Source organism: Chionomys nivalis, chromosome 15 (genome assembly GCF_950005125.1).
Source record: "Chionomys nivalis chromosome 15, mChiNiv1.1, whole genome shotgun sequence".
Lineage (NCBI taxonomy): Eukaryota > Metazoa > Chordata > Mammalia > Rodentia > Cricetidae > Chionomys > Chionomys nivalis.
Window position 1 is genome coordinate 25,377,989 of NC_080100.1, and position 14,846 is coordinate 25,392,834.

The 14,846-nt window shown below is 41.9% G+C and overlaps 1 protein-coding gene across 5 annotated transcripts in view; it reads right to left on the bottom strand.

Annotated features, from left to right (window-relative positions):
• Positions 1–14,846, bottom strand: part of Fyb1 (FYN binding protein 1) — a 130,603-nt gene that overhangs the window by 26,227 nt on the left and 89,530 nt on the right. For all 5 annotated transcript variants that reach the window (XM_057790180.1, XM_057790178.1, XM_057790179.1 and 2 more), the window contains exons 4-7: positions 5,017–5,063; positions 3,687–3,706; positions 3,144–3,178; positions 1,764–1,884 (exon numbers count right to left, since the gene is read on the bottom strand). In XM_057790180.1, coding sequence (XP_057646163.1) covers positions 1,764–1,884; positions 3,144–3,178; positions 3,687–3,706; positions 5,017–5,063 — 223 coding nt within the window. The remainder of the gene's footprint in view (positions 1–1,763; positions 1,885–3,143; positions 3,179–3,686; positions 3,707–5,016; positions 5,064–14,846) is intronic.

The following is a 14,846-nucleotide window of genomic DNA, read 5'->3' on the forward strand; positions in this document are numbered from 1 at the left end:
GCCAACTACCATATCAGTTATGGAATTTATTAGTAAAAGCAGACCCAAATAAAAAAGGTTTTGGGCTAAGCTGGATTTATTCCAGTTGGCCTCCATTTGTGAACAATCTGTAATTTGAATATTTGAATTACAGATCTCCTGCAGCTGCACTGGACTGGAATCCATACAGTGTTCAGAATGGGAACTGGTTACATGCTGGCATTTTCTTACTACATCAGTGAAATACATATCATCTTGCCAGTTTTTGAGCAGACTTTCTCAATTATCTTGAATTTGTTTTAGCAGTCAATAAACATGGATATGTCAGCAAAAGGAAAGGAAAAGAAAAATCTACATTGAATTATGATGTGCTATGATTCTGATGGATGCTCACACTTCACAAACCCCAGTGTCTATCAGCACCTGGGTGGGATGTAGCTTATAAGGTCCCAGACTTGACAACGCTTGAGTTCCTACCTGTTGATATGACTTCTACATTCTGTTTTAGTGATTAGCAATATTATGTGAATGAATGTGTGAAACACTGTATTACTTATTTTTCCAAATTAATCTCAAATCCTTGAAAACTATGAACAATATTGCATGAAAAGTACAATGTATATATATATGAATTAAATTAATTTTTACTTGAAGAATATACATCCTGGTAGTCACGCATTCTGCATAAGTAAAATGTTTTAGTTTTTACATTGCAATCATAACTTTACTTGTACTTAAAAAAGCTTTTTTTTCTCAAAAACTGTGAAAACTCATAGTAGATATAGTGGCTTTTATATAATATTTCATTCAACCCCATAACCAACTATAGAAAAATGTCATTTATTTTCACTCTAAAGACTAAGAATCTGAACCTCGGAAGAGATAAGTAGTAAGTCCAAGAGCACAGAGCTTGTATGTGCAGCTGGGATTGGAATTCATGTTGATCCAAATGACTCCAAGTTGGATATTTTCCTTGCATCATGCTGTTGAACTTTTGTTTTAACATAACAAATGTACTGGGAAGTTAGGCACGAGTCATATTTTATAATTCCATGCATTGAATCCTCTAGTAAAATAAATATTTAAAGAAGTAACTCTTTAAATAAAATGGTATGAATTTCTTTAAAAGTGAAGACTAGTTTTGTAATTCAGATCATCACTCCAAATACTTCAGAGGCAGGCACCAGAACACACCAGATGGGTTATGCCATCAAATATGATATTGCTAAGACAGTTTAACCATGCATGAAGCACAGTGGTGGTGGCAATAGAGGTGACAAAATTACCAGATATTGGAGAAGATACAGGTTGGGAATTTAGGCATTTGAAGCGGCATGAGAGACAGCAGCTCTCAGAAATCAGTAAGAGATGAGAAATGAGTCTTAAAGGCAAATGTATAGTTCAGATTCAGATCCCAGCACCTCTAGTAGCTCCAAGGAAATGTAGTTCATGCAGGAACACTGTGTTCATTGGTCTATGTGATTTGCCATTGGGACATCTATGTGTGTGGTTCCAGATGCGTGCCACACAGTAATGAGGTATTCATTTCCTCAATCAACATAAAATCCCTGGGTACCCGCCAATTATAAACTACTTAAATTTTATTTGGATTTCTTTTATCCTCTTTCATTTTTGATGGTAGAGTTAAGGTGGTGTATTGAACAAAAAGCATTGTTTCAAAACAATGATTAAAAAACTCTCTAACTTGGCAAATTTTCTTGTAATGTTACAAAAAAACTTCAAAATGATGCTATTGCACTCCTCTTCAGCAAGTGAGCTTTTACCTTAAATTTCTTCTTTAGTTCTTGTTCTTTCTTCTCTTTTTCTTTCTGTTCCTTCCGTTCTAGCTCCAACCTCTTCTTTTCCTCCTTTTCCCGTTTCTTGTCTCGTTCTTTAGACGATTCTCTGTGAATAGAAATTGTTAAGTTGTGGCTACAATGAGCAGGTATCTGTAGGTCAGGAACCACTACAACACAGAAAGGTGTCTACCCACTATGGAAGAATGTCTCTAAAGAGGAGGTGGGGGCAACAAGCTAAAGATGTGAATATTCCTGGTGTGCGAGATGCTGTGTACAGCCAGCAGGAAGCTCTCAGTCACAGATACATTCGCTGGCAGCCCCAGCTCCTCCCAACTGCAATGTGTACCATAGGGAAGGCACTAATCAGGAAGCCCCATTCCCATCCTCATGGCCTGTTGACCTCTCTCACTCTCACTTCCATGGGCATGCATGAGCATGTGTTCACAAGCACTCGTATTAATTTTGATGTAGCGATTAGTTAGAACTGGTTGAATCATTAGGTAGGGAAAATTAAGACACCTGAGCTCAACATTTGATTGAATAAGATAACTCCTACTTTGACACAATTTCCAAGGAATTTCTCAGCCTCTTTTGAAATCTATTGTGAAGTCATGGAGTTGTTTCTAATATCTATACAGCAGACTAGAACGTGGGCAACGGCAGCCCACAGTACCTCTGCGTCTGAGTGAAGAAGGTACAATACACAATGACTCCATTTCCTCAGGATACTGAAAGGGGGAAATACAAATTCTTGAGTCTAGTCCCTGACTGTCTCTTGAGTAGCTTGCAGGCCTCACGTGACAGTTTGTCGCCAAAGTCCTATGTAGCGTGGAGAGGTAAACCAATTTTAGTCCTTCATAGTGAAATAAGGGATGCCATTACATGTTGGATAATGCTTTGTAAACTGTAAAGATTTGTCACCCATATTTGTTTAATAAAACACTGATTAGCCAGTAGCCACGCAGAAAGTATAGACAGGACAACCAGACTAAGAGAATTCTGGGAAGAGGAAAGGCTGAGATGCAGTCACCAGCCAGACAGAGGAGGCAAGATGAGAATACCTTACTGATAAAAGGTGACTAAACATAGATAAGAATTTTGGGTTAATTTAAGCTGTAAGCAGTCGTTAGTAATAAGCCGGAGCTAATAGGCCAAACAGTTTATAATCAATATAATCCTCTGTGTGTTTCTTTGGGGCTAAATGGCTGAGGGACCAGGTGAGACAGAAACTTCCATTTGCGATTACAATCACACATGTAAATGAAGCATTTTCTTCCTAGTGCTTTTGCACACCCATACTTCCTCTTATAAAATGTTGTATTCAACGTAGAAGAAAATTCTTATGGTAACAAATGCAATGCGTACATGTCTTCGTATGTTTCTCCTTCACTCTCTTGTTCCTGGCAAGAAAAACAGATAATTATTACCTGTGATTATTGCAAAAGGTCATACATGCATTTCATTGACAACTTATTTTTAAAATAAATGTTTATGAGTTGATATAATATGAGGCTAAATTGGCTTATTTGAAATTTTCTTTTTATTTCTTTTCGTCCTTTCTTCTTTCCTTCTTTCTCTCTTTTTCTTTTTCTCTTTCTCTCTCTCACTCTCTCTCTTTTTCAAACCGTGAGATACTTAGGAACAAACAAAGGAGATTTCATCTCTGTCTTGCTCAGCCATTAGCTGTGCGGTCAGACAGAACTTCAGCATTACACTACCGTGAGTCAGCATACCGACTGGCATATAATATTTCAAGGATTCCAATTAAGTAAGGTTAGTAATGGAAAAAATACCATTGATATTTGTAAAACTTTTTATTTGTCTGTTGATAACAATAGAAAGTGAGTCATAATAATTGTTAAAAGCTCCAATTTTAGCAATAGAAAAAGAGAAATAAAAATATCTGACCTCTTCTAGAGTTCCAGGACCTACAGGATTAAAAAAAAAATACATTGCAATTAAGAAGTACTTCAACATGTGGTCATTAGATAAAATACTCGTATCAGTTCAAAGTATAATAGAACTTACACTTTAAGGCACAAAAAAATGTGCCTTAGATACTTGGTAGTTTTAACACTTGTAATTTAATTATAGAATTATTTTATTAATTTTCCCAAGATAATGCCAAAGTCAAAAACATTTATGCTATGTTTTACTGGCGTATATAAAGCATAGTGCATTTGATGTACGTGGTTGTGTGAAGTGCACAAGAGAAAAAAAATCACAAATTGTCCATACTTTTTGGCTCATTCTTTCTCTGGGATTTGCTATCATGTATCAAGTCAAGGTGACTAAGTTAAGAAAAAGACTACTCGAGTTTGGTGTAATAAACATTCTATCAGATATCAAGACATAATGCTATAGTTAATAAGTCAATAATATTAAGAACGATCACAATAATACACATAGAAGGACAAGAGGATTGGAAAGAGAGTTCAGGGACAGTGCCGGCTAGTTTTATGCCAATTTGATCCAGGCTAGAGTTATTTGAGAGGCAGGAACTTAAATTAAGAAAATACCTCCACAAGATCAGGCTGTAGGGAAACCTGCAGGGCATTTTCTTAATAGGTGATTGATGGTGGAGGACGCAGCCCATGGTGGGTGGTACCATTGCTGGACCATGATAGTCATGAGGGTTCTATAAGAAAGCAGGCTGAACAAGCTGTGATGAGCTAGCTGCAAACAGCAGCTGCTAGGCCTCTTCCCCTCCTCCTTGGTTTCTTATCCTTTACCACCTTATCTTAGTCCATTCTAAAACAGGTTCTCCCTTTTCCTTCTCTTAAACATGACACCCCCAAGGTCATTAACTGCTGTTTTCTGCCTGAAAACAGGTGTGGTCTGTACCTAATCTAGGGTCCAGGAGGAAGCCCCCTCTGTGTGGGGTTCCCCTTCAGTACTTAGGGACAAGGGACTAAATGTGTAACCAGTAATGAGGGGAGAGGCTGGGAAAAACCTTATGCTGAGTATTCGCAAAAGAAAACCTATAACATAGTTTTTATATAAATCACACACACAGACACACACACACACGAGAAGAATATGTGCAAGCACACATTAATACTTTAGGATGTTTGCTTACAGTGAGAGAAAGAAGGTAATGAATCATGAGGATTCTAGGGGCATGAATAAAACAAGGGCTCATATATAGACCAACGATGATAATTCCATAAATGATTCCATGACATTTGACTAATTCAAACACGCAGCTCAGAATTTTTTGAAAAAAGTTACCCCTTACCATCAGAGTGCATGACACCATCTTGATTTTCTTCACTTATAGTATTTCTGAAAACAAAAAAGAAAAAAGGTGAGAACAAAGTAGACACTCTTGCTCATTTTAAAAATGAAATATATTTTCATGTAACAGCAACTGATGAAGAAAGAGGCCCCGAGTCTGAAAGAGAGCAAGGAAGGTTGTTCAGGAAGGTTCAGAGGAAGCTGAAAATGTTGTAATTATAATATAGTCTCAAAAATAAAAAATGTAAAAAGAAAGCAATTGAATTATTGTTTTTTATTTTATTTTATTTGCTCTGACTTAAAATTCACGCATCACTGGAGAAGGTTTTAATATTGTGTTTTTGCTGTTACTGTGGATTTTAAAAGAAAAAAGGAGTACTAAGAAACTCAAGTTCAGCACCATCCGTTCTTTTTTTGTTGTTTGTTTTTTGTTTTGCTTTGTTTTTTGTTTTTTAAGACAGGGTCTCTCTGTAACAGGTCTGACTGTCCTGTCCTGGAATCCACTTTGTTGACCAGACTGGCCTTGAACCCATTGATATCTGCCTGCCTCTGCCTTCCACGTGCTGGGACTAAAGGCGTGTGCCACCCACTGTTCACCGGCACCACTGTGGACACATTCAATGGGTTCATTGCTTTTGGGGACTAGCAGGCCCATCTGTAGTCAGTTACCCAACATCGGGATTCTCCCAGGATTTGATTGGTTCTCCGGCACATACACAGGAAGAATTTACTCCTACCCCTGACTTAATCCACCTTCCAAAATAGATGACACCAGCTTCACTTCCATCAAACACTTGAACTCCATGTGTGTCCTTCCTCTCCAGTGCTTACCCCAGCTCTGCTAAAGACCAGCATCTGTACATGGGACTCACAAGCTCTCGGTATATAGCCAGCTGTGCGCCCCATTCCTGTTCTGAGACCAGTGAGTATGTGTGTAGAAAACAGTCAACCGTTCTGACTCTGGGCATTACACGTAACTGGTTTCCAATCTCAGCTCTCCCTCTAATGATCTCACTTACTCTTCTTCCTAGCCCACCTTTCTTGAGTCGTCCTTTTTGATTTACCATTTACCATTCAAAACCTTGACCACTTTTCCTCAAAAATGATCTCATCCTCTCGCCTATGAAATCAGGTAACCTTGTATTTTGCTCTACTGATAAAATAGAAGTAATTGAAAAATGATTTCTATTAAGATATAGCCCCTCAGAACACAAAGGTATCTGTAGCTGAGCTTCGCCTGCCTTCAGCCCACCAGTTTCTCTACCTTTACCCTGTTACATCCACCTCCTTAGAAGTTTTGCATCTTCCACTATCTCCCTTGTCCGCGTGTTGTCATGGTAGTTATGATCTTCTCCTTTCTTCATCCTCACGCCTAAAGATCTCACTCTTGCTTTTCTCCTTAGTGCAAGTTGCTGCTACCCATAGCAAGACTAAGACTTTTTCTTGCTGTTGCCTAACAGTTCCTCAGAGGTTGACACATTCTGAAACATTCTATCCCTCACGGAGGCAAGCCACCCCATTCGATTCAGGAAGTACCTGACACTGACTAAATTCACCCCCACTCCCTCAGAGAAAACATGCCAAGCTGCAAAGAAGACTCTGACATACTGAGCTGTGAAGAAAACTCTGAGACGAGACCAGCTGCCTGGAAGAAGCAGAAACCAACCTGGGAGAGGTTTACAATGGCTGAGACCCTTGGGACATTTTTCGTCTGTGGAGCTACCTGCAGGCTGTGCAGTGTGCTCCGGGTTCCCAGCTTTTGTGAGCTGTCTCCCATGCTGGGGTAGGCTTTGGTCTTTGAATCATTTCTGCTCCTGTAAGTAACCCCTCATGCATATTCCTCTAAGTAATCCAATTGGTTCACCACATTGAACTTTGGTGGTATTTATAGTTTGGTCTCTCTTGGGTTCCTTATCTAGGGAGAGATATGTGTGTAGTGTCTCCTCAAGAAAAGTTTTGTCCCACAACAATTGCCTGTCCAAATCTTCCACATTACCACAAGATAATCCTTTTCCCCACAGCCAGGTTTTAAAAAGGCCCCTATTCACTGCCTCTACTTCTTATCCTTTCCTCTCTTCTTCATTGATTATTATCTGTCTTGTATTGCCAAGTTCTCCAAAAACTCCCAAAGATCAGGTTCACTAGAGTTGCTATATAGCTCTTCACCTTAATGGCCATTTTGCCATTCTTGAATCTCCTTTGTTTACATAGGAAATGCCTCCTGACCTCCTTGTTGTCCCTCTGGTCACTAACCTACAGTTTCCTTTGTGACTTTGTTCTTTTTGATTCCCCTGTAAGCAATGATTTTTTTTTTGTCTCTGTTTTGGCTTTCTTCATTTCCTCTTACTCTACATTTGTTGGTTACTGATTCCATAAGTTCTTACAACACCCTGTATTAGCTCTACATTGGTCACGTCCCATGGTAAAATCTCTATCTAAGCCAGGTCTCTCTACTGAGTATCAGTGACATGTCTGTACCTCAGTGGTCTCGTACCTTCAGAGGTATAGGAGTCTGGAACTCCCCCTTCCCCTGCTCTAGCTTGGAAGTCCTTCAGCCCATTGCTGAAGGGAGCACCTTCCCTGCAGCCTAAGCCTGCTCTCCCGAGTAGTTTTCCTACATCAAGGAAAAGCACCATCATCCATACATCCCACTGAAGCTTCAAGTCATCCGTTGTTTCTTCCTCTTCTTCAGCTCCATAGACACTTATCAACATCTGCCAGTTTTCTATAGTTAGTAGGCCCCCTGAGGCCTTCCTTCCTCTATCTCTCCCTTCTCTCGGCATACTGTAAGAACACCATCTTTAGGAGAAGCTCTTCCCCTCTTCTACTGTTGGAAGTGCTTTTCCTCATCCCCCACCTTGTAAACCTTGCCTACAATTTTTGCTAATATGATCTTTAACATTACATGTTAACATAACATGATGCAATAACACAAGAAGACAAACATGTCACCCTCAATCCTTCTCTCTCTCTCTCTCTCTCTCTCTCTCTCTCTCTCTCTCTGTCACTTTGTTCATAAAAAGCATTCAGTAGGTGTGTTTCTGACTTAAGGAATTTTTTAATATAACTTTTTTTATCTTAGTTTTCAATCATTTCCTTTCAGTGATGTAAAGATAGGGTGAGAAATTGGCCTAAGAAAAATATGCTTGGTATGCTCATATGCCTTGCTGTCTGTCCTGTTTCCCAAAGAGTCCTATTTCTCCTCTGCTATGGAGAGTCCAATGTTTGTTACAAGCATCTGTTAAAGGGACACTATGCAGCTACCGAGATGGCTCAGCAGTTAAGAGCACCTGCTGCCTTTGCAGAGGAGCCTCCCTTGTTTTTCACACCCTCATGGTGACTTGTAGCAAGCTGTAACTCCAGTTCTGGGGGATCTGAGACCCTATTCCGGCCTCAGTAGACACCTGGCATGCATGTGGTATACATACGTATGTGCAGGCGAAACACTCACATACATGAACTAAAGGTAAGTCTCAAGAAAAGAATGCACTAGAATCAAGGGACAAGTTTTACCCCAAACCCCAAATCAAACACAATGAAAGAAAGACCTAATGCAATCAAGTCACCTTGTATCCAATTACCAATCTTCAGGAGAGAATATGAAAACGCACTACAGGGGCAGTCAGAAAACAAAACCCAGACAATGCTAATCATACTGTCCGGAAACAACTTGATGACCTCAACAAACACACTGCAAGGAATAAAGAAAAACTGAGGTAGTGGGAAAACCTCCACGTTAAAGAGAATTATGAACGTGAATTACAGAGGAAACTGTGAGCCCTTAATCAAACTTAAAACATACATACAATGTGTTTGAAACTTTTTTTTTGAGGAAGTTTCACTATATAATAACTCCAGTGGCCTTGACCTAGTAACTTCCCTGTTGCCAAATCTTCTTGAGTGCTGGGATTAGAGGCCTGGGTCATTCTGATGACCCAGTTGATATTTTATCTAACACACAAGGTTTAATTTGGGGGGCTATCTAATGAAATGTTTATGGGCGAAATAAGATAATGTTTATAGTTTCAGAATAGCATGAGAAAGGGAAGGTACGGAGGAAACAGGACGTCATTTTTTTTTTGTTTTGTTTTGTTTTGTTTTTGTTTTTCGAGACAGGGTTTCTCTGTGGCTTTGGAGCCTCTCCTGGAACTAGCTCTTGTAGACCAGGCTGGTCTCGAACTCACAAGAGATCCGCCTGCCTCTGCCTCCCGAGTGCTGGGATTAAAGGCGTGCGCCCGGCACAGGACGTCGTGTTTATTAACATGTTATAAACCACTCCTGAAGTCGGTAGGAAAGACTGGGCCCATTATATTTCTGTCTCTATCTTCCATATACTTAAACAGATCTTACCATACTTCTACTAGCTCTTTTCCTAGTGAGCAGGGCTCAGGGCTTGTGTAGTCAGTTCTGTTCTCCCACTGCTTTACTCCTGGAATTCCTCTCCTCCCTCCTCCCGTCTCCCTCCCTGGGATCCCAATCTTCTTCCACACAAGCTCCCCCTAGGTAGCTCTCCCTAGAGGCCTTGAACTCTCAATCCTCCCAAGTGCTGGGATTATAGGTATGCACCATCACGCCTGGGGTTATTTCTGCTTCTTATGCTGGGTACTCTCTGTTTCTCCTCTTTCTCTATGCTCAGCCCATGCTTCCCTTCACTCTGGTTCTTAGAAAGGTTTTTTTTTTTTTTTTTTTTTTTTTTTTTTTTCTGTTAACTGTTTGTGGACAGTTACTGAACACATGAGTGGAGCTCAGAAGACAATGCTCAGGGGTTGGGTCCCTCCTTCCACCTTTTTGTAGATTCCAGGAGATTGAAATTAGGTAGAAGGTTTGTCCTGGTAAACACATAACTGGCCAGGACAGCCGCACATGGGTATTCTGGTTTCTTGTCATCCCCTGCTGTGTCCCCTGACCCCCTTGACAGTATCTCCTCTGGTTCCCCAGCTCTAAGCCTGCTCTTTGTTGCTTCTGACTGTGACAGAGTGGTTATCTCTCTATCAGTGATACTAAGTAACCTTTATCATCAAAATGGATTGTTGCCATTTGTGTAAAAGGATATTAAAACAAGCAAACAAACAACCCACTGGTCTACTTTCTAAACCATCTGGACAGATGATAATTAAATGATAACAATAAAAGGTATTATCCTAGCGCATTCATGCAAAGCATTTCTTACCCTAGAGAATGTTATTTGCACACACATACTCAATATTATGCCACATAAAATTTGATGCCATTTTATATAGGTCTGAGCTTATGCCATCTGTCGTGTTAAGACAGTAAGTATTTAATAGTGACCACAATGGCGGAGAATAAAATGGACAAGGATGAGGGTAAGAAATAGGTGCAGATGTCCTAACAAGTCAAGTCCAACTGCCACCAACTGCTCTCAGTGCTCAAGGCCAAGAGAAAAACCCCACAGACAGGCAAAGAAGAGAACAAAGGAACTAGTCACAACCAACCATACAGATAACGGAGCAGAGGGAGGGGCAAAGGAGGAGAAAGAGCAGCAAGCTTATCAGTGGAGCTGGCTTTCACCACAGTTTCTTTTCATGCCATGGTACTGAATGAAGTTCATTTAACAGTAAGCCTGTTGGGAAGCTATTAGGGTGGGGGGAGCTGTAGCTGAGTAACAGGGTGCTTGTTCAGTGTGTATGAGGCCCTGGTTCAATTCCCGGGTAGGTAAAGCCAAGCAAGCAAGCAAGCAAGCAAACAAACAGACAAAAGCTACTGGGGTTCCATCTCCTAACATTGAAAGATGTAAGACTGTTGTTTTCTCATCTGGATTCGCTCTTCCTAAGTTTAGCTTTTAGTCTTTTATTGCCAGATCTTTTTTGGAAGGAAGAGGTGATCTCAGCAACACCTGAAACTGCTTTATACCTGCCCTTAACAGGAACGAGCCCCTCACTCCGGAACACATCTTTCTGTCCTTAACCTACGAGAAATTTCAAAATTATGACTCACCTAAACCAAAACATTTCCAAATGGAGTTAGGTAAGGCTATTGACAGTGGCCTGCCGATGTGCCAAGTTTCAAGTTCTGGAAAGTTCGAAGCCCTTGTAGTTAATTACGAAATTACGCTGGTACATTCTTTCCCTATACTAACTGGAGGGACTTCGGGGGAAGGACACTTTGCCCTTTCCTTTTCTAGCCTGACTCACTTCCCATTCTGGAGTACTTCTCATTACCTCACTTTTCCTGTCTTACTCCTATTTATAACCACGAGATGTGTTTTGTATATAAAAACTCAGCCGCTGCTTCTGTTTTCACCTGAAGGGCCGGTTACGCGGATGGAATTCTAATTCATTTTAAAACGGTACTAAGAAATGTGCTACAGGGAAAGAGTTGAAGATTAATAATGAAAAGCTCAATCTCTTGGTCCATTTCCCTTCTAAGTCTGAATGACATAGAAGAAAATGCAATAAGCTGTATGTAGTCTGACCACTAGGTGAGGAGACAATACAATTTAAAATACACGTAACTTTGTCTTCCACCACGCCATACTGGAAATTATTCATAATTTCTGGTTCCTGTTGACCTTCAGACCTCTCATACTTACAAGGTAAACTGACCTGAACGGCATGATTACGAGTCACTCCTGGGAGGAACTTCAGAAGCAGGTGGGCCAGGCCCCACATGGTCAAGGTCCATCTCTCTCCAGATTCCTCCCTTTACTCCAGCTGGAGATTCTGCTGTGTACCCAGGGAGAACTCTAACCTTGTCAGCCATTCAGCCCATCCTCTCTAGACTGAAGTTGAGGAAGACTCTGTTCCAGGAATTCTCCCGTCTACACTCTTTTTTTTTCTTCTTTAACGGGCTATTTTTAATCACCATATAAAAACGTTGCTATTTCCATATAAGTTCATTATCATCCTTGCTACATAGCATACCTGAGGTCAGCCTAGGTTCTAGTTACATGAGAGCCTGTCTCCAGATACAGAAACAGAAACAAAAATTCCTCCCACGCTAGCCGTTGCCCTGCGTTGTAAACAGTGTCTGTATCGGCTTCTTTTCGATACCTGTGTGGGCGCACGCATGTGCGTGCGCAGGCCAGAGGTTGAAGTCAGGCATGTTCCTCTACCGCTTTCCATTTTATCCTTCAAATCAGGGTCTTTCTTACTCAATTCAGAGCCTGCCATATGGTCACACCAGCTGGCCGGTGAGCCTTGGGAATCTACCTGTCTCTGCATCTCCGTAACGCCTCCACCCCCTCAGCATTGGCGTTACAGATGCGCGCTGCCACGCACAACTTTTCACATGTGTGATGGGGGACAAACCCAGGTCCTCACGCTTGTGTGGCAGGCACTTTCCCGCTTGAGCCATCTGTCCTAGTTAGCGTAATCATCCGCTCGTCACAGCTCAGAATTGTCTGGTGTGAACGTCTTGATTAAGAAATGGCTTAGACCAGGGTGGCCTGTGGGGTGTCCACCGACAATTATCTTGGTTTTTAACTGATGAAGGAGGGCCCTAGGCCACTGTGTCTGGTGCTGTCCCTAGGCAGATGGCCCTGTACCATATCAAAGCACGAGCCCGTGAGCGAGTGAGCCGGGAAGCCATGTTTCTGCATGGTCCCTATCTTCAGGTTTCTATGTTGAGTTCCTGCTCGTCGTTCCTTTCATGATGGAGTGTGACCCGGAAGGATAAAATTAAACAAGCCCTGTCCTCCTCTGCTCTGCTTTTGGTTAGTGTTCTGGTACAGCAACAGAGGCCTCTGCAGCCTCACCTTTCACCCTTTGAAAGCCGCATCATGCTTGGTCCTAACTCTGTCACACCTACCACCCTCCGTCCGTCCGTCTCTCGTTCGGCCTTCAGCGCATCTGAGGCACTTGTTCAGGGGTCCCACTTTTGGTCCCTCAGTTCGCTTACTTTATTCCTCCTTCCTCTTTATCTCCTCTGTCTCCGTTTCCCCAACACAGGCCAGACCCGGAGTTCTGTTTTTTCTGTTTGTACTCCTTCCTTCTCTCCTTGGCCGACTTTGACCAGCCTTATCACTTTAAGTGTGGGACAACCTCAGATGTCTCTCCCCTTGTGTCTTTACCAGAACTCTCTTTGAAGCTGTCCATTTTCAACTCTCCAATTGTCTCCTTGGTGTTCCTTTTGAACTTTAAATAATGTTCCAGACTTATCAGAGCCACAACCGCCTTAACAAAGACCTTTTAGATGTATTCATATTACTTCATATTGATGCTTTACCTGCATGCGTGTGTATATACAATGTGCCTGACTGTTGGAGACCTTGGAAATGAATGCCTGCAAGCCACCACGTGGCTGCTGGGAAGTGAGCCCACTTCCTCTTCCACAAGCATCAAGCGTTCTTAACTGCAGAGCGGTCTCCCCACTTCCCAGTCAGAACTTACTTCGTTTCAAACATCTCACCTGCAACCTCCTTCTGTCATTTGAAGGAATCATTGTCTTTCCAGTTGCTAAGACCAAAGGCATTAAAGCCACAAATGATCCTTAACGTGAGTTTTATAACAGTCCAACTTCTGCTGTCTCTCCCCTGAATAGTGCAGACATTTCTTGCCAACCCCCCGCCCACACCCAGAGCAGCCCATCTTGGTTAGAATGCCTCAGTGTCTTGGCTGCATTTCTGCAACATTTAACTGTTTCTGCTGCTACCCTTGGCCATCTACTTTAAGTGACTTTAACAAAAACACAAGTCAAAAAGCCTAGAGATGCTGTGCTCCATCCTGCAGGGGTCCTCATCTCAGTTAGGGTGATGGCCACAGACGGTCACAATGCATGGAGCCCTCCATGAGCTGACTCCTCTCCAATCGCCCCTTCTCTGGCTGTCTCTAGTGTCCTGCTAACCTCCTCCTTAGCCTTTGGGTCTTTGAAGCCTCTATTCCTTCTCTCTCCCCCACAGCGTTCGGCCTCATGCCCATGTTTCCTTGCGTCTTTGATACCTCACATCTCTGCTTAAAGTTATAGCCATCCGTGGTCTGGAATCCCTCCTCCGGGCCTTCCTAACTCTGCTCTGCTGATCACTGTCCTGTCTTTTACCCGTGCGAGACTGCTCCTCTTTCTCCGGCCCTTGCTTTCTATAAAGGCAGGGAGGGGTCTCTGTTTTGCACACGATCTTCCCTGGAGCTCAGTTGAAAGATCCCAGAGGAGTGACTCAAAGATGTGCTTAGTGACTATCTTAGAAGCCTAGGAGATCTTGAGAGCGGATTTTGCTTAGTGGAAGAGCTGTTGCCGGCCTGCAGAGAGCAACACCCGGGAAACCTCAGGGAGACATTCATCAGAAGACCTGCGTCTTCTACTTCTCTACCCCCAGTCCAACCCATACACGTCCCATAAACCCTTAAGCCTGAACGTGGATGTCCATTCTGCTTTCGTTTCCTCTATGTATTTATCTAACTTCCCCTTCTACGGGGGAAATTTTCTAATCTAGATATTTCCTCCTTGCGGAATTTACTGATGGGAACTTTAAAACTGTTGACCCTTTCTCTTTTGGAGGAACAAATTCATTCTGGATATCCTTAGCGTTCACATTTTCCCCTTGTCCCACATGCGACAATTAGCTTCCCGATATTTCAAGCATAGATTTTTCAGGTAATGTAAAACACCCAAGGCCCTTTTATCTTTTTCATTTTTCTTCTAAGCGGATTTTTAAAAATGAAGTTGGCAGATCATATACGAGTCACCAACTAAGAGGAGTCTCTAATATGGTGGGAATTGAAATGAAGCAAAATCTATTACCATCGGTGAACTTTGTAAATGACTGATGGCAACAGTATCCCCTCTAAGAATCCAAGCCCTTGGTCTTCTTGGTGATTCCTTGCAAAGCTGGCATGTTGCCCAGCATCCCATGCTATAGCAATGCGTTTGAAATGC